The following is a 26489-nucleotide window of genomic DNA, read 5'->3' on the forward strand; positions in this document are numbered from 1 at the left end:
CAAGCCTACTTCACTGGTTAATAAACACATTGGGATTCTTACAATTCCACAAACTATAAGATTGGTCTTATTGGCAACCTTGTAAATAGGGCCCAAGCCATTTGCTCACCATGCAAGCTTGATTCTGAAATAGGGTGAATCAAAGGCATCCTGCAGGATAATGGCTACCCTGATCAGATCATTTCACGATGTATATCACGCAAACTCATGAATGGGTCTAAGGCCGTTGCTTTCGGACCTGAAAAGTGCCCAGTCTACCTCAGATTACCCTGGAAGAGCAAGATATTTCAAAAATTTGCGCAACAGATGAAGCTAGCTGTTTCAGGCTGCTACTATGCAGTAGCAACATGAGTGGTATTCGTCACTAACAGGATGCTGCTGTCAAGCCAAAAAGACATTCTGTCTATCACACAATGAGTAATGTGGTACATAGATTTCAGTGACAGTGATGCCATATGCGTAGGCTGTATGTCCCAAAGACTGGCGGATTGTATCAAACAGCATGTGCCAGCTGCTGTTCGCAATGGGCAGGGTACAGGCCATACCCAACCAGCACATGCCTGCAAAACTCAAACATAGGGGAGGCAGTGGCACAGTGGTATTGACACTGAACTAATATTCCAGAGGCCCAGGGTAATGCTCTGGGGACCCGGGTTTGAATCCCGCCACAGCAGACGGCGAAATTTAAATCCAATAAAAACCTCGAATTAAAAGTAAATTAAATGATAAAACCATTGCCGATTGTTGTAAAAACCCATCTGGTTCACTAATGTCCTTTAGGGAAGGAAATCTGCCATCCTTACCTGGTCTGGCCAACATGTGACTCCTGACCCACAGCAATGTGGTCTGAACAGGAGCGCTGTTTTTGGCTGCAGTAGAGAGTTTCAGTTGGAGTTTGGTGACTGAGGGTGAAAATCTATCTAAAGTCTTGTTGTGATCCAAGCTGAGGTTACCCGTGGACAAGCCTGATCCCAGACTGGAACCTGGCTTGATAGATCCTAACTTTTATTTTGTTTGTTTAGATACATGGAGAGTAGCTACTGAACAAGAGGCATAGGAGTCAGCTGATGAGCTTAGAGTCATAGAGGTCAACAGCACAGAAAAAGGCCCTTCAACCAATCGAGTCTGCACCGGTCAAACGAGTACCTAACTATTCTAATCCCATTTTCCAGCACTAGGCCCATAGCCTTGTATGCCATGGCATCGCAAGTGCACATCTAAGTACTTCTTAAATGTTATGAGGGTTTTTGCCTCTACCACCCTTTCAGGCAGAGTTCCAGATTCCCACCACCCTCTGGGTAAAAAAATTCTTTCTCACATCCCCTCTAAACTTCCTGCCCCTTACCTTAAATCTATGCCTCCTGGTTATTGATCCCTCCACCAAGGGGAAAAGTTCCTTCCTGTCCACCCTATCTATGCCCCTCATAATTTTACACACCTCAATCATGTCCCCCCCTCAACCTCCTCTGCTCCATAGAAAATAATCCCAGTCTATCCAATCTCCCCTCATAACTAAAACTCTCCAGCCCAGGCAACATCCTGGTAAATCTCCTCTGCACTCTCTCTAGTGCAATCACATCCTTCCTATAATGCAGATTCCAGAACTGCACGCAATACTCTAGCTGTGGCCTAACCAGCATTCTATACAGTTCCAGCATAACCTCCCTGCTCTTATATTCTATGCCTCGGCTAATAAAGGCAAGTATCCCATATGCCTTCTTACCCACCTTATTTACCTGTCCTGCTACCTTAAGGGACCGGTGGACATGCACACCAAGGTCCCTCTGATCCTTGGTGCTTCCCAGGTTCCTGCCATTCATCGTGTATTCCCGTGCCTTGTTTGTTCTGCCCAAGTGCATCACCTCACACTTATCCGGATTAAATTCTATTTGCCACTGATCAGCCCATCTGACCAGCCCGTCTATATCCTCCTGTAATCTACGGCTATCTTCCTCACTATTTACCATCCCACCAATTTTCGTGTCATCCGCGAACTTACTGATCAACCTTCCTACATTCAAGTCTAAATCGTTTATATATACCACAAAACAGCAAGGGACCCAACACCGATCCCTGTGGAACCCCACGGGACACAGGCATCCAGTCACAAAAACACCACTCGACCATCACCCTCTGCTTCCTGCCACTCAGCCAATTCTGGATCCAATTTGCCAAATTGCCTTGGATCCCATGGGCTCTTACTTTTAACAAAAGAATAAAACATTTATTCAACAAGAAAATATGAACTATATTACAATACTCCTTCACCCACAACTATACCTTTACAGATGTATACAGATTTGTAAGGATAACACAAGTTACAAAAAATACCTTATAGTAAGTTACAGTAAGTTCACAATCCATGTAAACCTATGGCACCCTGTGGTCAGACACACCGCACTCCGAAACCAAGTGACAGATGCCACCTCAAACAAACGCTATGGATCTCTCCTCAACTTCCCCCAGACGCTTATCACGCCATGAGTCAACCAGTCTCACTGAATTCCATCCTTCACATGAGGGATTCCAATCTCCACTCTCCAGGGCCTTGCCTTGGAATCTTCTCCCAGACTGACGTTTTCTCTCAGGCACCTTCCAGAAGGGTTCACCTCCAGGGTTTCTAACTCTCCTTCTGATGTTCCTCTTCTCTGGGTCACCACATGCATTCAAGCTGTCTTCCACACACTCCTGTCTCTCTAACTCAGCCGTCAACAGTACACCACTGCTTCACATGCCCATAGCAAAGAGTTACAAACCTTCAATTGTCTCTTTGACCCTTGTTGCTTCTTGCAAGCTGTTCTCACTTTAAATCTGAAGCTTGGAGCCTTTCTCTCTGCCCCTCACTCTTAACTTCACTTAACATGACCCATTCCCAGGTTCCTGTCCTTCCTTTGACTACTTTGGACTTTCCCCTCCTCCACTCTCCTGGATTTTTATGGTTTTTCTTCACTTAGGACCTTTTGTTCTTTTGGGAAATCTGCAATTCCCTCTCCCAGTGTCTATTCTCTCTGGGTCCTGGCTTCAACTGAACTTATAATTGTCGTTTCTTTCATTTGGTGCGTATGTCTGTGGGTGGGACCTGCCTCTCTGGGCCCCTATTGCTAGGCAACTATCTAATCCTTCTACCCTTGTTTGTTTACTTTTTCTTTAGGGGTCGTAAAATTTGAAATGCAAGCACTTTTCTAAAGTGAAACTAAAACTCCATTTCACAGAATCACACAGTGCAGAAGAGGCCCTTCGGCCCATCGAGTCTGCACCGACATGAGAAACACCTGACCTGCCTACCTAATCCCATTTACCAGCACTTGGCCCAAAGCCTTGAACGTTAGGACGTGCCAAGTGCTCATCCAGGTACTTTTTAAAGGATGTGAGGCAACCCGCCTCCACCACCCTCCCAGGCAGTGCATTCCAGACCGTCACCAGCCTCTGGGTAAAAACGTTTTTCCCCACATCCCCCCCAAGCCTCCTGCCCCTCACCTTGAACTTATGTCCCCTTGTGACTGACCTTTCAAATAATGGGAACAGCTGCTCCCTATCCACCCTGTCCATGCCCCTCATAATCTTCTACACCTCGATCAGGTCACCCCTCAGTCTTCTCTGCTCCAACAAAAACAACTCAAGTCTATCCAACCTCTCTTCATCTTAAACGTTTCATCCCAGGCAACATCCTGGTGAATCTCCTCTGCACCCCCTCCAGTGCAATCACATTCTTCCTATAATGTGGCGACCAGAACTGCACACAGTACTCCAGCTATGGCCTCACCAAGGTTCTATACAACTCCAACATGACCTCCCTAGTTTTGTAATCTATGCCTCGATTGATAAAGGCAAGTGTCCCATATGCCTTTTTCACCATCCCACTAACATGCCCCTCCGCCTTCAGAGATCTATGGACACACACACCAAGGTCCCTTTGTTCCTCAGAACTTCCTAGTGTCATGCCGTTCATTGAATACTTCCTTGTCAAATTACTCCTTCCAAGGTGTATCACCTCACACTTTTCAGGGTTAAATTCCATCTGCCACTTATCTGCCCATTTGACCATCCCGTCTACATCTTCCTGTAGCCCAAGACACTCAGCCTCACTGTTAACCACCCGGCTAATCTTTGTGACATCCGCAAACTTACTAATTCTACCCCCCACATAGTCATCTATGTCGTTTATATAAATGACAAATAATAGGGGACCGAGCACAGATCCCTGTGGTATGCCACTGGACACTGGTTTCCAGTCACTAAAGCATCCTTCTGTCATCACCATCTGTCTCCTATTTTGAATCCACCTTATCAAATTACCCTGTATCCCATGTGCATTTGTCTTCTTTATAAGTCTCCCATGTGCGACCTTGTCAAAGGCTTTGCTGAAATCCACATAAACTACATCAACTACACTACCCTCATCTACACACCTGGTCACCTCCTCAAAAAATTCAATCAAATTTGTTAGGCATGACCTCCCTCTGACAAAGCCATGCTGACTATCCCTGATCAAACCTTGCCTCTCCAAGTGGAGATAGATTCTCTCCTTCAGAATTTGCTCCAATAGTTTCTCAACCACTGACATAAGACTCACTGGCCTGAAGACCTTTCTTAACACACAGATACAGAAATATAAATCAAACTTAAACTTTAAAGCTAAAACTCATTCCTAACACCCTCAAATAGCAATATAACTTAAAGTATCTCTATTGTCAAGCTCTTTCGAATTATCAACAGTCACAGATTGCAACTCTTTCAAGTACAATCACAGTTCTTGGTTTTTCCAGGAGTGGGACATGAACCCACAACCCTCTGATTCAAAGGCGAGGGTGCTATGAACTGAGACACAGCTGACACCTCCTCTATTGTCAATGTATAAATAATCACACTGCATGGCAATCACCTTGTTAAAGACAATTGCTAGGTAAATAGGTGATGGGCATTGATTATTCCATCTAAACAGAATTAAAACATACAGCTGGAACACTTTGTGTGGAAGCCACTTGGAAGTCAGTGGCACTGAGAAGCTGTCTTGAAAATAAACCAGCTTGAACCAAAAGACCAGCCTGGATTAATTCTTCTACTACAGCCTCTTAATGTGAGTAGCATCTATTTCTTCTCAGTCGAGTCTTTCTTTAATTTAACAATTAACTAAAAGTTGCTGTTAGGGTTGGAAGAGGGTGAGTTTTAGTCCAGCCTTAAAACAGGCTCTGCTTGCAGCTCCAACTAGTTAATTAGATAACTTGCTTAATTGGGTCCAAGGAGTATAAAAGTAGGCTGATTTGTCTGCCCTGGAGTGCTGTTTTTGGCTGTAGTAAAGATTTTGGTGACTGAGGGAGTTTGGGGATGAGGTGCACCTTTATCTTTCTACCTTTGCTCAGAAAGAAGAGTGGTGGCCTTGGTAAGTAGGAACTGATGAGTAAATTAGAAAGGTGTAATATTTTGAAAGTTTCTATACTTGGATTTAACTGAGAAGTGCCAGGAATAAGGGAAATTTAAGGCCAATATAAATATAATATAACCCAATATAATATAAATATTTATAGGTTCAAGGTAATATAAATAACCCAAAGTAGAATAAAGTTAACATAAGGGGAGTAGAGTTAAGAATGGTAGGGCAGCTCAGTCAAGTGGAATGCATGTCCTGTAATATGTGCGAAGTCCTGGACACTACTGGTGTCCTAGCTGACCACATGTGCAGAAAGTGCTGTCATCTGCAGAAACTTGAGTTCCGGGTTTAAAGCTTGAGCAGTGACTGGAGTCACTGTGTCGCATCAGTGAGGCTAAGAGCTACGTGAATAGCACATTCAGAGAGGTGGTCACGCCGCAGCTTAAGGGCCTGGAGAGAGAGGGGGAATGGGTGACCACCAGGCAGTCTGACAGAAGTAGGCATGTAGTGCAGGAGTCCTCTGGGGTCCCGCTCACAAATCAGTTTTCTGTTTTTGAAGCTGGTGAGGGCGCTGGTTCCTCAGAGGAGTGCAGTCAGAGCCAAGTTTGTAGCACCATGAGTGGTTCAGCTGTACAAGAGGGGAGGAAGAGCTATAGTGATAGAGGATTCATTGATTCACAGGTGTTTCTGTGGCCGTAGATGTGATTCCAGGATGGTATGTTGTCTCCCTGGTGCCAGGGTCAAGGATGTCAGACTGGCTGCAGGACATTCTTCTAGGGGAGAGTGAAGAGCCAGAGGTTGTGGTCCACATTGATACCGATGACCTTGGGTAGGAAGGGGGCTGTGGTCCTGCGATCAGAATTTAGGGAGCTATGTAGAAAATTAGCAAGCAGGACCTCTAATGTAGTAATCTCTGGATTGCTCCCAGTGCCATATGCCAGTGAGTACAGATATAGGAGGATAAAGCAGATGCATGTGTGGCTGAAAAGATGGTGGAGGGAGGGCTTTAGATTCCTGGGACTGGCTCTGGGGGAGATGGCACCTGTTCAAGCTGGACAGGTTGCACCTGAACAGAGCTGGGACTGAGTTCCTTGCTGGTGCTGGTGGGAGGGCTTTAAACTAACTCAGCAGGGGTGTGGGAACCAAGAAAAGATATTAGAGAGAAATACCAGGGTGCACAAAATACTGGAAGCAACAGATAGCACTAGCATAGAAAAAGTAAGTTAATAGGTAAAGTTGGGTTAAGGGAGAAAGTAACAAAATCTAAATCGAGATTACTTTGGTTGTATGTAAATGCATAGAGTATAGTAAATAAGATTGGGGAGTTACAGGTGCAGATTGGTAAGTGGAAATATGATGTTGTGGGGATAAGGAACCTGGCTCAAGGAGGGGCAGAACTGGGTGTTAAATATTCCCAGGTACATGGTGTTCAGAAGAGATAGGAAAGGAGGGGTGGCGGCATTGGTTAAGGAGAGCATTGCAGTGCTGGAGAAAGAGGATGTCCCAGAGGGTTCAAGGACAGAATCAATTTGGCTAGAGCTAAGGAACAAAAAGGGGGCAATTACATTGCTCGATGCAGTCTATAGACCGCCAAATGGTGAAAAGGGCATAGAAGAACAAATCTGCAGGGAAATTACAAAGAGATGCAGGCATTATAGAGTAGTTATAATGGGGGACTTCAATTACCCAAATCTAGACTGGGACAGTGGTAGTGTAAAGGGCAGAGAGGGGCAAAAGTTCCTAGCTTGTGTTCAGGAGAATTTTCTACAGCAGCATGTGGCCAATCCAACAAGAAAAGATGCGCTGTAGGCAATCCAGAATAAAAATAATTAACTGGACAAGAGCCGACTTCAATGGGGCAAGAACAGAGCTGGGCCAGGTAGTCTGAAATGAAAGATTGGTGGAAATAAATGTAGCTGAACAATGGGCTAGCTTCAAAAAAGAATTGGTTTGCGCACAATCAAGGTATATTCTATCGAAAGAGAGCGGTAGGACAAACAAATCCAGAACTTCGTGGATGAAAAAGGAGATTGAAATTAAGATAGAAAAAAGTGTGCGTATGACAGGTGTCAGATAGAAAATACAATTGAGAACCAAGAGGAATACAGAAGGTTCAGAGGGGAGGTGAAAAAGCATATTAGAAAAGTGAAGTGGGATTATAAGAAAAGACTGGCAACCAGCATAAAGGGGAATCCCAAAGTCTTCTATAGGCATATAAATAGTAAAAGGCCGGGAAAAGGAGGAGTAAGGCTGATTAGGGATCTAAAAGGCAATTTACACATGGACATAGGGGCCATGGCTGAGGTATTAAATGAATACTTTGCATCCGTCTTTATCAAGGAGGTAGATGCTACCCAGGCCATGGTGACAGATGGGGTAACTCTATCACTAGATGGCTTCAAAATTGATAAGGAGGAAGTGTTGAATAGACTGTTGGTACTTAAAGTCGACAAGACATCAAGGCCAGATGAGAGGCATCCAAGGATATTGAACGAAGTGACAGTAGAAATTGCAGGGGCACTGTCCATAATCTTTCAGTCTTCCCTACACTCAGGGGTGGTACCAGAGGAATGGAGAATTGCAAACATTACGCCCTTGTTCATAGAAGGTTGTAAGGATAAGCCCAGCAATTACAGACCAGTCAGTTTAACTTCAGTAGTGGGCAAGATTCTAGAAACAATTATTTGGGATAGAATTAGTAGTCACGTGGAAAAATATGGGTTGATAAAGAGCCAGCATGGATTTCTAAAGGAGAAATCATGTTTAACTAACTTTCTAGAGCTTTATGAAGAGTTAACAGAAAAGGCTGATGAGAGTAATGCTGTTGATGTGGTGTACATGGACTTTGAAAAGGCATTTGACACAGTACCACACAACCAACTTGTGCTCATAGCAACGTGGATACAAATTTGACTGAAAGATAGGAAGCAAAGAGTAATGGTCAATGGATATTGTTCGGGCTGGAGGAAGGTTTGTAGTGGAGTTCCCCAGGGGTCGGTATTAGGACCCTTGCTTTTCCTGGTATATATTAATGATCTAGATCTTGCTGTGTAGGGGACAATTTCAGAGTTTGCAGATGATACAAAGCTTGGGAGCGTTGTGAACTGCAAGGAGGACGGTGTGGAACTTCAAGAGGACACAGACAAGTTGGTGGAGTGGGCAGATAGGTAGCAGATGAAGTTCAATGCGGAGAAGTGTGAGGTGATGCATTTTGGTAGGAAGAACATGGACAGATAATATAAAATAAGGGGTGAAATTTTGAAGGGGGTACAGGAGCACAAAGACCTGGGTGTATATGTGCATAGATCATGAAAGGTGGAGAGAACAGTTAATGAAGCATATAGTGTACTGCGCTTTAATAAGGGCATAAAGTACAACCGCAGGGAGGTTATGCTGAATATACGTAAGACACTCGTTAGACCTCAGCTGGAATATTGTGTACAGTTCTGGGTGCCACATTATAGGAAGGATGTGAACATCTTTGAGAGAGTGCAGAAGAGGTTTACAAGAATGGGTCTAGGGATGAGAAACTTCAGCTATGAGGATAGATTGGAGAGGTTGGGACTGTTCTGCTTGGAGAGAAGGTGGCTGAGAGGAGATTTGATAGAGAATTTCAAAATCATGAAGGGGCTGGGCAGAGTAGATAGGGAGAAGCTGTTCCCACTCATAAAAGAATCAAGAACGAGAGGGCACAGATTAAGTGATTTGCAAAAGATGCAAATGTGATGTGAGAAAAAAGTTTTTCACACAACGAGTGGTTCGACTCTGGAATGCACTGCCTGGAAGTGTGATAGAGGCAGGTTCAATCGGGGCATTAGATGATTATTTGAACAGAAACAATGTACAGGGGTACGGGGAAAAGGCAGGGCAATGGCACTAGGTCATAATGCTCATTTGGAGAGCCGGTGCAGACATGATCGGCTATATGGCGTCCTTCTGTGCCATTAAGATTCTCTGACTCTTAAATGCTCCCTGAACAAGGGCAATTAAGGATGGGCTAAATACCAGTGACGCCCACATCCCATGAATAAATTTTTTTTTAAAAAAGTATCCAACGTTAGATGTGATTCTGCGATTGGACAACATTTGCTGAATAATCCTTAATGTGCTAAGAATTATGCTGATAACCAATTTAAGATTGTCAGTCAGGCTTACAATGTGGCACATTTACGTGTACTGGAAGCTACATATATTAATTCACAGGGCCCTCTTCTTTGCAGCTAGAAAGAACATGTACTTAGATTGCACCTGTTTCAGCTAAACAAGTGATAGCCACTAGCTGACTCACTCCTCATTCCTTGACCAATCAGGGTCAAGCTGCCTGGTTTAATTTTCAAACAATGCTTGGCAGTTAACTGCCAGTCACCATCAGTGGTGCATTCTCCATAGCAATGCTGCTTGCCAACCAATCAGCACACTCTTCACATACAGTATAAATTGTTGTTTTCCCCCTTATATTGGTATTCTTGCAAGTGTTCTGATGCGTGCAAGCCGAAAAGCTTAGACGTGTCTTTTTTCAGCAAGACTCAAGTTCTGTACTATCAAACGACTATAACTCATTGGTTTCTGCATTGAGCACGGCTACAGGGCCTCATTGTACCATTTTAGGAAATCAGTGGAACAGTAGAAATCACAACATTGGCTTAAGACTGATCAGATGACAAAAAAATTCCACACTAATAGTATCATCCATGCATCGTGCTGCTACCCCAACCCCCAACAAACGCTCCCCCTTCCCTGACAAATGCTCCGGGCGCTCTCCCCCAACCCCCCCACCACTTCAATAAAATCTATAACTCACTGCCTTGTAGCCCACGATGTTGATGGTGATTCTGGAGCCAATGGTGAGCTGGCATGGCCACGCCATGGGCTTCCTTTCAATTTTCTTAAATATGGATAACCGTTCCACACTTTCTCTAGAACCAGAAAAGACATTGCTAATGTATTTAAAACCAAACTGAAATACATAAATTCCATTAAATAAAGGTTAAGTGTCTTGGATTTTAAACACATCACTGAACTCAATCAGTTGGATACTGCTGTGGGCAGGGCTCGTTTAATTGAATCCCCCTCACACATTTGGACTAAAATGAAGAATAACTGTCATATCTTAAGTTTCATCTCTTCCCCCACCTCCAGCCTCTGGTGCTCATCAGCCACTTGACAGCTTTCCTCTCAACTTTTCTCACCTGAAAGTGAAGACTTCATCTAGTCCTCCCTCTTCATCCAAGGACAGCATCACTTTCCTGACCATTCTTACTCCTTCTTTCTGTTGTGCAGTCAGCTCTTTATCTGATGAAGCATTCCAATGTCTTTCTGCAGCATCTCCACCACCTCCTGCGCTCGTAGCATCCAGTGGGAAAGGCAAGCTGTATGGCAATTAATTTAGAACATGTTTTATAGTATAGAACAGTGACGGATTCACTTGCTGCCCCCATGGAAAGTTGACAGGTCTTTGCTGAATTCAGTACATTCAGCTATTTCTTGATATTAAGTGGAGTAATAATCACTGAAAGCAAGGATGCAGCAAGCAGTTAAGAAGGTAAATGGTATGTTGGCCTTCATTGCAAGAGGACTTGAGTATAGGAGCAAGGATGTCTTTTTGCAGCTGTATAGGGCCTTGGTGAGACCACATCTGGAGTATTTTGTGCAATTTTGGTCTCCTTACCTAAGAAAGGATATACTTGTCATAGAGGGAATGTAGCAAAGGTTCACCAGACTGATTCCTGGGATGGCAGGATTGTTGTATGAGGAGAGATTGGCTTCACTTTACCTTTATTCATTGGCGTTTAGAAAAATGAGAGGAGATTTCATTCAAACATATAAAATTCTGACAGAGATGGACAGACTGGATGCAGGGAGGATATTTCCTCTGGCTGGGGGGGTCTAGAACAAGGGGTCACAGTCTTAGGATACAGGGTATACCATTTAGGACTGAGATGAGGAGAAACTTCTTCACTCAGAGGGTGGTGAGCTTATGGAATTCTCTACCACAGAAGGCTGTGGAGGCCAAGTCACTGAATATATTTAAGAAGGAAATAGATTTCTGGACTCTAAAGGCATAAGGCATTGAAATATAAGATCAGCCATGATCATATTGAATGGCGGAGCAGGCTCGAAGGGCCGAATGACCTACTCCTGCTCCTACTTTCTATGTTTCTTACAAGTATATAAAATGACATTAGCTGAAGTAAACATTAATCCCTTACAGACAGGCACTGGAGAAATTATCATGGGGAATTAGGAAATGACAGATGTTGAACCAATATTTTGTCTATCTTCACAATAGAAGACAACATTGCAAACCAGAAATAGAGTCACCAAGAGGCTAATAAGAGTGAGGAACCTGAAGTAATTTAATAAGTTTCTCTAATATCAGCAGAGAAAAATTAAGGGGCTAAAAGCCAACATATCCCTCAGACGTGATGGCCTACATCCAAAGGTTCTGAAGCGATAGCTGCAGAGGGGTGGTGGAGGCACTGGTTATAATTTCCCAAAATTCCCTAGATTCTAGAATGGTCCCATCAGATTGGAAGTTAGCAAATGTAACACTATTTGAGAGAGAAAAAGCAGGAAATTACATTCCAGGTAGACTGACATCAATCATTGAGAAAATGCTAGAATATATGATGAAGGCAGTTTTAACAACACACTTAAAAAATCAGAGCATGATCAGAGTCAACCTGATTTTACAAAAGGAAAATTGTGTTTGACAAATTTTTAAATTATTTTTGAGGACTTAATTAGGACAGATGAAGAGTAGCTAGTATAATAAAAGCAAAATACTGTGGATGCTGGAAATCTGAACAGAAAATGCAGAAAAACTCAGGTCTAGCAGCATCTGTGGAGAGAGAAACAGGGCTATTGTTTCGAGTCCATATGACCCTCCTTTTCGAGCCGTCAGGGCTCTGAAGAAGGGTCGTATGGACTCAAAACGTTAACTCTGTTTCTCTCTCCACAGATACTGCAAGAGTAGCTAGTAGACGTTTATTTAATTTCCCATATCAACAGTATGTTGCTTTTGTGTTTGAACCAGATGTAGTGCACTTAGATTTTGAAAAGACATTCGATAAGGTGCCACACAAGGTTAATATGCAAGCTATGGTTCATGGAGAGTTGGGGTAATATGTTAGCACAGATAGAGGTTTGGTAAATGAACAGAAAGCAGAGTAGGGATAAACAGAGCATTTTCAAATTGGCAATCTGTAACTAAGGGAGTGCCACAGGGATCTGTGCTTGGGCATTACCTAGAGGACGCGACTGAGAGTAATATATGTAGAGAGGGAAGACAGATATGTTCAAGAAGGCAGTTCACCACCACTTTCTCGAGGGCAATTGGGGATGGGCAATAAATGCTGGCCTAGCTAGTGAAGCCCGCATCCCGTGAGTAAATAAGTGTGCTGACAATACAAAGCTAAATGGGGAAAGTAAGCTCAAGAGAACACAAAGAGGCTGCAAAGAAATACAGATTGAGAGTGGGCAAAAAGAATATAATAGAGGATGTGCAAAGTTATTTCAATTTGATAGTAAGAATAAAGAAGCAAAATACTTTTTAGACGGTATGAAACTTTGGAATTCTCTACCCCACAGGATTGTGAATTCTCTATCATTGGGTATAATCAAGGCTAGGACAGATCGGTTTTTGATCTCTTAGAGAATCAAGGATTGTGGAAAGCAGGTGGGAAAGTGGAGTTATAGGGCCATAGCCATAGTCATTTAAGGCACAGAAGGAAGCTATTTGGTCCATCGAGTCCATGTGGTTTAACATCAAAAACATCCTTAAAATCTTATAGACAGCATCCATTACATCTCCTTCATCAACCTTCTCTTTTCCTTTATTAAAACATTCCATTAGATATGTCAAGTACAATTTGCCTTTTACAAATATGTGCTGTTGATTCTTAATTATCTGAAACCTTTTTAAATGCCTGCTGTGATTTTGCTGATTTACCTTTCCTAAAGCCTTATCCACCAGATATTAAACAAACTGGCCTGTGATTACTAAGACTGTCCTTACACCCTTTGAGGCAGTAGATGAGCCATGATCATACTGAATGACTGAACAAGCTCGAGGGGGTGTTTTGGTCTACTCCTGCTCCTATTTCTTAAGTTCATTGTGGGATGCTCCTGAATAGCTAGGGTGTTGCCCTTGCTGTGGAATGAACCTCAGCATTTGGGATATTGTCACTCACTCACTTAAATATGTTCCTGAGTATTAGGCATATTGCCCCTTCACTGTGGAGTAGTCCTCAGTATTTGGAGTATTGCCCCTCACTGAAATATTCTTGAGTATTTGATGTGCTGATCATCAGTGTGGGATGTTCCTGAGTATCGGGGTATTGTCCCTCACTGGAGTATTCCTGAGTATTTGGGATATCACACCCTCACTGTGGAGTATTCCTCAGTATTTGGAGTATTGTCCCTCACTGTGGAGTATTCCTGAATATTTGGGGTGTTGCCCTCACTGCTGAGTGTTCCTGAGTATTTGGGCTATTGATGCTCACTTTGGGATGTTACTGAGTATCTGGAGTGCTGTTCCCTGCCTCCAATGCCCCACCACCCACTGTGTGGGGTGTTCCAGGCTAATCTTACCAGACTCATTCTAGATCTGAACAGAGCACAAAGATCAGTACTCACAAGAATTGCAGTGTGATTCCAAACTTTTTCATGCTGCTCGTGATGACATCCAACTGGTCGGAACTGAAAGGACTGTTCAGATCGGTGAACACTGCAATATGTAATTTCTCATACTTCTTTCCTCTAAAAGGCAAAATAGTATAAAACTGATTGTGCAAAGTCACATCATGCCAGGGAAGTACAGGATCAAGCCATTTAGAAATTCTACGTTTGTGATGTTGTAGAATTTGAATTCAATTAATAAATCTGGAATATAAAGCTAGTCATCTGTCATTGAATGCTTTAAAAACCCATCTGGTTCTCTAATGTCCTTTTTAGAGAAGGAAATCTGCTATCCTTACCTGGTCTGTCCTACATGTGGCTGTAGACATTCAGCAATGTGGTTAACTCTTAATTGCCCTTTGAAATGGCCTAGCAAGCCACTCAGTTCAAGGGCAATTAGGGATGCACAACAAAAGCTGGCCTTGTAAGAGATGCCCACATCCCATGAAAGAATAAAAGGGGTAATGGTTGTAGTAAAGAGTCAAAGTATTTGCCCAGAATGAGTGACAATGCCTGAATAGTTGTCAGCTCTCTCCAAAAACATGATTCAAACTGGCACATGTCAGAAAAACAGAATCAAAATGGGGGACAGAGATCATGGTCTAAAATTGTTGAACTCAATGTTTACCCATTGGAAAGTTTGTCTTTATTTATTCTATCTAAACCCTTCATAATTTTAAACACATCTATCGATGACAGAAGGCTGCTTTAGTGACTGGAAGCCAGTGTCCAGTGGCATACCACAGAATCTGTGCTGGGTCCCCTATTATTCGTCATTTATATAAACGACATAGATGACTATGTGGGGGGTAGGATTAGTAAGTTTGTGGATGACACAAATATTGGCCAGGTGGTTAACAGTGAGGTTGAGAGTCTTGGGCTACAGGAAGATATAGACGGGATGGTCAAATGGGCAGATATGTTATGAAGAGAGGTTGGATAGACTTGGGTTGTTTTCATTGGAGCAGAGAAGACTGAGGGGCGACCTGATCGAGGTGTAAAAGATTGAGGGGCATGGACAGGGTGGATAGGGAGCAGTTGTTCCCCTTAGTTGAAGGGTCAGTCACAAGGGGACACAAGTTCAAGATGAGGGGCAGGAGGTTTAGGGGGGGGATGTGAGGAAAAACTTTTTTACCCAGAGGGTGGTGACGGTCTGGAATGCACTGCCTGGGAGGGTGTTGGAGACAGGCTGCCTCACATCCTTTTTAAAAATTACCTGCATGAGCACTTGGCATGTCATAACATTCAAGGCTATGGGCCAAGTGCTGGTAAATGGGATTAGGTAGGTAGGTATGTCAGGTGTTTCTCACGTGTCGGTGCAGACTTGATGGGCCGAAGGGCCTCTTCTGCACTCAGTGATTCTGTGAATTGCCTCTCAGCCTTTTCTGCACTAAGAACAATCCCAGCTTCTCTAGTCTATCCATATAATTAATCCCTCATCCCTGGAACTATTTTAGTATCTCACTTCTGTACCCTTTCCAAAGCGTGGTTCCTAGAATTTGACACAATTCTCCAGCAAGGGCTGAACTAATGTGTTATACAGATTTAACCTAACTTCCCATCTTTCGTACCCTATGCCTCTATTTATGAATTCTTGGATCCTTTATGCTTTAACTGCCTTGTTAACCTGTTCTGCCACCTTCAACAACTGCACACAAACACCCCCCAGGGCTCTCTCTCTTCTTGCAACCCCTTTTTAAAATTGTACCCTTTAGTATATATGGTCTTGCTTCATTCTTCCTTCTAAAATGTATCATCTCAAACATTTCCTTTGCTAAGTTTCATTTGGTATGTGTCCACCCATTCCACTTGTCTATCGATATCTTCCTAAAGTCTATTCCTATCTACTTCATTACTACACTTCCAAGTTGCATGTCATCCGCAAATGTCAATATTGTCTGTATCCCCAAATCCAAGGCATTAACATATATCAAAAAAAGATCCTATTGCTGAGCCAGTGGTATTACCACTGTATAACTCTCTCCATTCTGAAAAACAGCCGTTCACCACAACACTGTTTTCTATCTTTTAGCAAATTTTCTATCCATTCTACTTTCCCCTTTTATCCCATGCGTTTCAAATTTGCTAACAAGCCTAATATGTGGTACTTTATCAAATGCCTTTTGGAAGTCCATGTACACCACATTAGCTGCACTGCACTCATCAAAAAAACTCAAATCAAGTCTGTTTTCAACAATCCATATTAGCTCTCCTTTATTAATTCATGCTTATCCAGTGGACCATCTTCAATCGATCTGAATTTTATTGCAATCTTTGTTATAGACTCATAGACATTTACAGCAGAGGAGGTGGCCATTAGGCCCATTGTGTCTGCCCAATCAACAAATATCTGATTACACTAATCCCATTTTCCAGCACTTGACCCATAGCCCTGGAGGTTATGGCAAGACAAGTAAATATCTAAATACTTCTTAAATGTTACAAGAGTTTCTGACTCAACCACCCTTTCAGACAGTGAGTTCCAGACTCCCACCACCCTTTGGGTGGAACAATTTCTCCTCAACTCCCCTCTTACCTTAAATCTATCCCCCCTGGTTATTGACTTATCTACTAATGGAAAAATTGCCTGCCTATCCACCCTATCTATGCCCCTCATAATCTTATACACCTCTATCAGGTCCTCTCTCAATCTTTGCTGCTCCAAGGAAAACAACCCCAGCCTAAACAATCTTTCATCATAGCTCAGACCTTTGAGCCCAGGCAGCATCCTGGTAAAATTCCTTTGCACCCTCTCCAGTGCAATCACATCCTTCCTATAATGCGATGGCCAGATCTGCACACAGTACTCCAGTTTGGCACAACCAGTGTTTTATACAGTTCCAGCATAACCTCCCTGCTCTTGTACTCTCTGCCTCAGCTAATAAACACAAGTATCCCATATGCCTTCTTAACCACTTTATCTACCTGCCCTATTACCTTCAGGGATCTGTGGATATGCACCCTTGCCTTGTTAGCCCTCCCCCAAGTGCATTACCTCACACTTTTCTGGGTTGAATTCCATTTACCACTGCTCTGCCCACCTGGCCAGTCTATTGATATCCTCCTGCAGTTTACGGCTATCCTCCTCACTATTTACCACCCTATCAATTTCCGTGTCATCCGCAAACTTCTTGATCATACCCCCTACATTTAAGTCCAAATCATTTATGTACACTACAAACAGCAAGGGCCCCAGCACCAAGCCCTCTGGAACCCCACTGGAAACAGACTTCCAGTCACAGAAACATCCCTCTACCATCACCCTCTGCTTCCTGCCTCTCGGCCAATTTTAGATCCAACATACCACTTTGCTTTGGATCTCATTGGGTCTTACTTTCTTGACCAGTCTTCCATGAGGGACCTTATCAAAAGCCTTGCTAAAGTCCATGTAGACCACATCAAATGCATTACCCTCATCAGCACTCCTGGTCACCTCCTCAAAAAACTCACCGCAAAAAAAACTCAATCAAATTGGTCAAACATGACCTCCCCTTAACAAATCCATGCTGACTATCCCTGATCAATCTGTCTCTCCAAGTACAGATATATTGTCCCTCAGAATTCTTTCTAGTAACTTCCCCACCACCTAGGTTAGATTGGCTGGCCTGTAATTTCCTGGTCTATCCCTTCCTTTTTTAATAACGGGACAAATTTAGCAGTCCTCTGGCACCTCACCTGAGGCCAGATAGGATTGGAGAATTACTGCCTCGACCCCTATCTCTTCTCCTTGCCTCCCTCAACAGCCTGGGATACATCTCATGCGGGCCTGTGGATTTATCTACTTCTAAGGCTGCTAAACCAGCTAGTACCTCCTCTCCCTATATTAATTTACTCTAATATTTTACAGTCCTCCACCCTGATGTCTATACCTGTGTCATCCTTTTCCATTGTGAAGATCAGTGCAAATTATTCATTGAGGACTGTACCCATGTCTTTTGGGTCCCCACACACATTACCTCTATGGTCCCTAATTGGCCCTACTCTTTCCCTAATTATTCTCTTGCTCTATATATTAAAGAAACCTTTTCTTTTATTCTACCCACCAATGCTTTCTCATGTACTCTTTTTTCATTATTTCCTTCTAAGTTTCCCCCCCCTGCACTTTTTATACTCCTCTAGGGCCTTTGCTGTATTGAGCCCTTGGTATCTGCCATAAGCTTCTCTTTTTTTTTCTTAATCCTAACCTTTATGTCCCTTGACGTCCAGGGTTCTCCAGACTTGGTACCCCACTTTGTCTTTACGGGAACATATTTGCCCTGTACTCTCACTATTTCCTCCTTGAATGCCTCCCACTGCTGGTACAGTTTCATCTGCAAGTAGCTGCTCCCAGTCCACTTGGGCCAAATCGTATTTCGTCTCAGTAAAATAAGCATTTCCCCAGTTTAGAACTTTTATTTCCAGCCCAACCTTATCCTTTTCCATAACTATCCTAAATCTAACTGAGTTATGGTCACTATCTCCAAAATGCTCACCTACTGATATGCCTTCCATTTGCCTGGGCTCATTTCCAAATGTTAAGTCCAGAACTGCCCCCTCCCTTGTTGGGCTTTCTACATTCTGGCTAAATAAGTTCTCCTGGATGCAACTTAAGAATTTTACTTCCTCCCTACCTTGCACACTAAAACTATCCCAGTTAATATTTGGGTAGTTAAAATCCCCTACTATTACTGCCTTATTATTCTTGCATTTCTCTGAAAATTTGATTCCCTATCTCTCCCTGATTGTTTGGGGGCCTGTAGTACACACCCAACAGTGTTTGCCCCATTTGTGTTAGTTATGTCTCTTTTTTTTTTTCTACTGTTATTATGCTGCCACTGATTAGTATACCTATGCCACCATGTAAGTCAGTGAGCACAGAGGCAATGGGTGAATGGGATCTGGTGAGTTAGGCAGAAGCGTTTTGTATGAAATCAAGTTTGTGGAGGTTGAAAGGTGAGAGCCAGGCAGGAGAGAATTGAATAATCAAGTCTCGAGGTAATAAAGGTATGGATGAGGGTTTCAGCAGGAGATGAGTTAAGGTAGGTGCAGAGATGGGAAATGTGACACTGGTGGATGTAGGTTGCCTTTGTGATGGAGCAAATATAGGGTTGGAAGCTCAGTTCAGCTCATTCCGAACAAACATTTCTACAGCATTCCCAGGTATCCTACAAAGAATTAAGAAAATTTGACACATGAAGCAACAGAGGTTGGATAGCTGGTCAGGGCTGGAATCCCATCCAAGATGTGGAGCGCCCACTGCCAAAGCCTACTGAGATCACTAAGTCCAGGTTTCCAGTAGCTGCACTTGTGCAGATACCAGCCATGTTATCAAGGAACCCTTCCAGCCCATCAACAAATTATGTGCAGCACTGAAGCTTCTGACATCTTCGCCATGTGATTCTGGTTCTTACATGGTTTGTTTCTGAAGCAAGTCCATGCAAACGATCAGAGCATCCAGAACTTGGGGAAAGTCAAGGTTCAAACATAACAAATTAAACTTCATATAAGTTAATTCAGTCTTTATGTTTTATAATTTGTTCAGCAATTGTAAATCATGTACAATTATTCAAATCAAACATTAATAAACTCCAGAGGGATTACAGGTCACCTCAATATCTAATACACCCTGACTGAGTGCTAAAGAGGCTTGCATGCTTTCTTCTACTTCAGACAAAAAGTAAGATTTCTCCCATCATCTGTTTCCAGACCAAGTTGTATGATGACAAAAAAAGGAGAGCTGCTGGAAATCAAATAGAAAAAAGACACAAAAATGTTAACAGCTGAACCATTAATTTATGTGCTCCTTTACAGATGGTGACTGACATGCGAACATTTCCAGCATTTTATTTGTGAGTTGTTACTTGCTGTACATCAGAAGATCGGTCTCCAACTTTCTTCTCTCTTCAGAGGCAGACAAAGTATATGCACTGAGATGCACGCTTCCACCTCAGATAGAAGGGATTACATTCTTCCTTTCCTCCTCTCTACAGTAGAATTGGCTGGTATAATGGGTTAGACAATATCCTTCAGCCTCATTAAAAATAAAATAAAAAATAAGGGTTCTAATCTGGCCTCTATCCTGAGTGAGACAGGATTGTATAATGGGTTAGACGGTGTCCTACCTCAGGCAGAGAAGATGGGGTGGTTGTAAACATTCAAGAATGCTTCACATTGTGTTGAATTTATTAATACGGTATAAAGTAAATTACTCACTTCAGTAACATGTTGAGCATTTCCAGAATTTTCTGCTTTTATTTCCAATTTACTGCATCCACAGTATTTTGCTTTAGTATTATAAGCAGTTTGGATGAAAACGTATAATTACAGTATCCTCCCAATCAAGTCCCCTCAGGATCTGAGATGTTTCAATAATATCACCTTTCATTCTTCTAAACGCCAGTAGAACATCCTATAGTGCGCCTGGGGAATTGATGATGGAAAGTAGGGAATTGGCAGATGAATTAAACAGGTCTTTTGCTTCGGTCTTCACTATAGAGGACACAAGTAACATCCTGGAAATTGCTGTAAATCAGGAAATGGAAGGGAGGTAGGAACTCAAATTACAATCGCCAAGGAAGTGGTATTGAGCAAATTGTTTGGACTGCGGGCTCACAAATCACCAGGTCCGGATGGACTTCATTCTAAGTTCTTGAAAGAAGAAGCGGCTAGTGAGACAGTTGATGCACTGGTTTAAATTTCCTAGATTCGGGGAAGGTTCCATTAGATAGAAAAATAGCAAATGTAAATCCTTTTATTCAAAAAGGGAGGGAGACAAATCAGGAAACTACAGGCCAGTCAGCCTAACATCTGCCATAGGGAAAATGTTAGAAGCCATTATGAAAGATGTTATGGCAGGGCACTTAGAAAAATTCAAGGCAATTGAGCAAAGTCAACATGGTTTTGTGAAATCATGTTTAACCTATTTGTTTAAGTTCTCTGAAGGAGTTGCATGTGCTGTGGATAAAGAGGAACCAGTGGACGTGTTAGGAAATATAGTTTAATTAAGTTATGTTGGTATTTTTAGGTGTTAGGAATGAGTTTTAGCTTTAAAGTTTAAGTCCGATTTGTATTTCTGTCTGTTAAGAAAGGTCAAATGGAGTTTTAGTTTCACTATTGAAAGGGTGCTTGCATTTCTAATGAGGTTTTTTATGACCGTTGCAGCTAAATTAAACAAACATACGTAGAAGAATTAAACTGTTGCCTAGCAACAGGAGGCCAGAAAAGCAGGTGTCTCCCACAGACACAGAAGAGAGACAGCAGTTCTTGTGGATAAAAACAAAAAAACTGTGGATGCTGGAAATCCAAAACAAAAACAGAATTACCTGGAAAAACTCAGCAGGTCTGGCAGCAACGGCGGAGAAGAAAAGAGTTGACATTTCGAGTCCTCATGACCCTTCAACAGAACTGAATAATATTAGGAGAGGGGTGAAATATCTTGTGGAAGCTGTTTGAGTGCAGTTGGTTATGAAAGTTTCTGCCAAGAGAGACTGGAGCAAAGGGGACAGATGGTCAGTCCCAAGCTAAAGAAAAAAATTGAGGAGAGTGGAAAGTCCAAAGAAGACCTTCTAGTCAAAGGAAGGACAGGAACCTGGGAAAAGATCCTGTTAAGTGAAGTTAAGAGTGAAGGTCAGTGAGGAAAGGCTCCAAACTTCACATTTAAAGGGACAAAAGCTGCAGAAAGCAGATATGAAGCGAGAACAACTTGCAAGAAGGTTCAGAGACAAAGGTCTGTAACTCTTTGCTATGGGCACGTGAAGCAGTGCTGTATTGTTGACGGCTGAGTCAGAGAGACACTGTGTGGAAGACAGCTTGAATGCATGTGGTGACCAAGGGAAGAGGAACATCAGAAGGAGAGTTTGAAACCCTGGAGGTGAGCCCTTTCTGAGAGAAAGCATTGGTTTGGGAGAAGATTCCAAAGCGAGTTCTTGGAGATTGGAAACCCTCGTATGAAAGACAGCGTTCAGTAAGACTGGCTGACTCATGGTGTGACAAGCGTCGGGGGAGTTGAGGAGAGGTCCACTGCATCTTGTTGAGGTGGCATCTGTCACTTGGTTTCAGAGTGTGGTGTGTCTGACCACTGGGTGCCTATTGGTTTACATGGACTGTGTACTTACTGTGAATATTAGAGTGTAAGACAGTTTTTGTAACTCTTGTTATTCTTACAAATCTGTGTACATCTGTACAGGTATAGTTATGGGCAAAGGAGTATTGTAATATAGTTCATTTCTTATTGAATAAATGTTTTGTTAAAAGTTCATCAGCTGACTTCGGTGACACTGTTCAGTAGCCACTCTTCACAAAGTTATGATCTATCAAGCTGGGTTCCACCCTGGGATCAGGCTTGTCCAGTGGTAATCTCCGCTGGGGATCGTAACAGATGTACTGTACTTAGATTTCCAGAAAGCATTTGATAAGTGCCACATCAAAGGTTATTGCAGAAAATAAAAGCTCATGGTGTAGTGGGTAACATTTTGGCATGGACAAAAGATTGGCTAGCAAACGGGAGCTATAAATGGATCTTTTTCTGTTTGACACGATGTGACAAGTGGTTTGCTACAGGGATCAGTGCTGGGGCCTCAAAATTTTACAATTTATATAAATGACTTGAATGAAGGGACCAAAGCAATGGTTGCTAAATTTGCTGACAATACAAAGATAGGTAGAAAAATAAATTGTGAAGAGGACATAAGGAGGCTACAAAGTGACAGGTTATGTGAGTGGGCAAAGGTCTGGCAAATGGAGTATAATGTGAGCAAATGTGAAATTGTTCATTTTGGCAGGAGGAATAAAAAAGAAGCATTTATTATCTAAATGGCGAGAGATTGCAGAGCTCTGAGATTCAGTGGGATCTGGGTGTCCTAGTGCATGAATCACAAAAGGCTAGTATGCAGGCACAGCAAGTAATTAGGAAAGCTAATAGAATGTTATCATTTGTAATCAATTCCCTTCACAATAAAAGTAGGAGATTTTGCTTCAGTTGTACAGGACACTGCTGAGACCACATCTGCAATACTGTGTACAGCACTAGCAGTTCAGAGGTTTACTAGACTAATACCTGGAATGGGGGCAGGGTTGTCTTATGAGGAAAGGTTGGACAGGCTGAGCTTGTATCCACTGGAATTTAGAGTAAGAGGTGACTTGAAATATATAAGATCCCACGGGGTCTTGACAGGATGAATGTGGAGAGGATGTTTCCTCTTGTGGGAAAATCTAGAACAAGGGGTCACCTGTTTAAATTTAAGGGGCTGCTCATTTAAGACAGATGAGGAGAAATTTTTTCTGAGGGTAGTGAGTCTTTAGAACTCTTCCTCAAAAGGTGGTGGAAGCAGAGTCTTTGAATATTTCTAATGCAGAACTCGATAGATTCTTGATTAACAAGAGGGTGAAAGATTATTGGGAGTAGGCAGGAATGTGGGGTTTGAAGTTACAATCAGATCAGCCATGAACTTATTGAATGGCAGAGCAGCCTCGAGGGGCTAGTGGCCTACTGTTCCTAATTCGTATGTCGTAAAGGCTCAACTTGTTCAACCTTTCTTCATAAGGTGGGCCGTTCATCCCAGGAATGAGTTGAGTGCATCTTCTCTGAACTGCTTTTAATGCAGTTATATCCCTTTTCAAATAAGGAGACCAAAACTTACTGTGCTCAAGATGTGATCTCACTAACACCCTGTACAGCTGCAGTAAAATTTTCCTACTTTTATATTCCATTCCCTTTGCAATAAACATCAACATTCCATTTGCCCTCCTCATCACTTCTTGTACCTACACACTAACTTTTTGTGATTAATGTACCAGGACACCCAGATTCCTTTGTATCACTAAGTTCTGTAACCTGTCTCCATTTAAATAGTATAATGCTTTTCTATTCTTCCTGCCAAAGTGAACAAGTTCACATTTTCCCACATTACACTCCATCTGCCAAATTTTTGTCCACCCACTCAACCTACCTATATCCCTTTGCAGGCTTTTTTTTACCTCCTCTTAACTTACTTTCTTACCTAGCTTGGCATCATCTGCAAATTTAGCTATCATACACTTGGTCCCTTCATCTAAGTCAATGAAATAGATTGTAAATAGTTGAGACCCCTGCACTGATCCCTGTGTCACTCCACTAGTTACAGCTTGCCAACTGGAAACAGACCGATTTAACCCTACTCTCTGCTTTCCGTTTGCTAATCAGTGCTTTATCTACGCTAATGGGGGAGGAAATGGCGTAGTGGTCTTGTCGCTGAACTGGTATTCCAGAGACCCAGGGTAATACTCTGGGGACCAGGGTTCAAATCCTGCCAAAGCAGATGGTGGAATTTGAATTGAATGAAAATCTGGAATTGTTTTTTTTTAAAAAAAAGCCCATCTGGTTCACTATGTCCTTTACTGAAGGAAATCTGCTGTCCTTGCCTGGTCTGGCCTACGTGTGACTCCAGATCCACAGGAATGTGGGTGACTCTTAAATGTCCTCTGAAATAGCAAACCGCTACAAAATCTCAAGAGGAATGAAACCAGACGGACTACCCTGCATCGACCTAGGCACTGAAAAGGACAACTGCAAACTTAGTCCTGTCAACCCTGCAAGTCTTCCTTACTAACATCTGGGGGCTAATGCCAAAATTGGGAGAGCCGTCTCATACACTAGTCGAGCAACAGCCTGACATAGATATGATTCCATATGAGGATGACCAGCAGATAATACCCTGGGATGGTGATGTCTGGGATATGTCCTGTCCCACAGGCAGGATAGACCCAGTAGGGGTGGCAGCACAGTGGTATGCAGTCAGGAGAGAATTGCCCTGGGAGTCCTCAACATCAACTCTGGACCCCATGAAGTCTCATAGCATCAGGTCAAACATGGGCAAGGAAACCTCCTGCTGATTACCACGTACTGCCCTCCCTCAACCGAAGAATTAGTGCTCCTCCATGTTGAACACCAACTGAGGAAGCACTGACTGTGGCAAGTATGCAGAATGAACTCTGGGTGGGGGACTTCAATGTCCATCACCAAGACTGGCTTGGTAGCGCCACTACCAAGGTGGCCGAATCCTAAATGACTAAGTCTGCGGCAGGTGGTGAGGGAACCAACAAGAAGGAAAAACACTTATCCTCACCAACCTGCCTGCCACAGATGCCACTGTCCATGAATGTTGGTAGGAGTGAGTACCGCATAGAAATTGTGGAGACAAAGTCCCACCTTTGCACTGAGGATACCCTGCATAGTGTTGCGTGCCACTACCACCATGACAAATAAGATAGATTTCTAACAGATCCAGCAACCCAAGACTGGGCATCCATGAGGCGCTGTGGACCATCAGCAGCAGCAGAACTGTACTTGAACACAATCTGTAACCTCATGGCCTGGCATATCCCCCATGCTACCATTACCATCAAGGCAGGGGAGCCCTGGTTCAATGAAGAGTGCAGGAGGGCATGCCAGGAGCAGCAACAGGCACACCTAAAAATGAAGTGTCAACTTGGTGAAGCTATAAACACAGGACTACTTGTGTGCCAAACAGCATAAGCAGCAAATGACAGGCAGAGCGAAGCAATCCCATAACCAACGGATCAGATCTAAGCTCTGCAGTCCTGCCACATCCAGTCGTGAATGGTGGTGGACAATTAAACCTCCCATTGGAGGAGGCGACTCCACAAATATCCCCATCCTCAATGATAGGGGAGCCCAGCACATCAGTGCGAAAGATAAGGATGAAGCATTTGCAACAATCTTCAGCCAGAAGTGCTGAATGGATGATCCATCTTGGCTTCCTCCAGAGGTTCCAAGCATCACAGGTGCCAGTCTTCAGCTTATTCAATTCACTCCACGTGATATCAGGAAACGATTGAAAGAAATGGATAGTATTGACAATATTCTGAAGACTTGTGCTCCAGAACTTGCCACAGCCCTAGCCAAGGTGTTCCAGTACAGTTACAACACTAGCATCCACCTGGCTATGTGGAAAATTGCCCAGGTGTATCCTGTACACAAAGCAGGATAAATCCAACCCAGCCAATTACCACCCCATCAGTCTACTCTCCATCAGTGAGTTAATGGAAGGGGTCAACAACAGTGCTATCAAGTGGCACTTGTTTAGCAATAATCTGCTCGCTGACACCCAGTTTCCGTTCCAACAGGGCTACTCAGCTCCTGACCTCACTACAACCTTGGTTCAAACATGAACAAAAGAGCTGAAATCCCAATATTAAAGTGAGAGTGACTGCCCTTGACATCAAGGCCACGTGACCCAGTGTGGCATCAAGGAGCCCGAACAAAACTAGAGTCAATGGGAATCGGGTGGCAAAACTCTTCACTGGTTGGAGTCATACCTAGAACAAAGGAAGGTTGTTGGAGGTCAGTCAGCTCCAGGACATCACTACAGGAGTTCCTCAGGGTACTGTCCTAGGCCCAAACATCTTCAGCTGCTTCTCAATGACCTTCCATATATCATAAAGTCAGAAGTGGAGATGTTTGCTG

General features: G+C 43.0%; 1 protein-coding gene across 2 annotated transcripts in view; it reads right to left on the minus strand.

Annotated features, from left to right (window-relative positions):
• LOC144686921 (X-ray repair cross-complementing protein 5-like) overlaps window positions 1-26489 on the minus strand; it is a 203304-nt gene that overhangs the window by 139964 nt on the left and 36851 nt on the right. For both annotated transcript variants that reach the window (XR_013578020.1, XM_078552767.1), the window contains exons 4-7: window positions 19438-19486; window positions 14006-14128; window positions 10558-10737; window positions 10170-10284 (exon numbers count right to left, since the gene is read on the minus strand). Coding sequence is in view for 1 of the 2 variants with exons in the window: in XM_078552767.1 (XP_078408893.1) it covers window positions 10170-10284; window positions 10558-10737; window positions 14006-14128; window positions 19438-19486 (467 nt within the window). In the remaining variant the exon portion in view is untranslated. The remainder of the gene's footprint in view (window positions 1-10169; window positions 10285-10557; window positions 10738-14005; window positions 14129-19437; window positions 19487-26489) is intronic.

Source organism: Cetorhinus maximus, chromosome 11, assembly GCF_964194155.1.
Source record: "Cetorhinus maximus chromosome 11, sCetMax3.hap1.1, whole genome shotgun sequence".
In the NCBI taxonomy this organism is placed as follows: domain Eukaryota; kingdom Metazoa; phylum Chordata; class Chondrichthyes; order Lamniformes; family Cetorhinidae; genus Cetorhinus; species Cetorhinus maximus.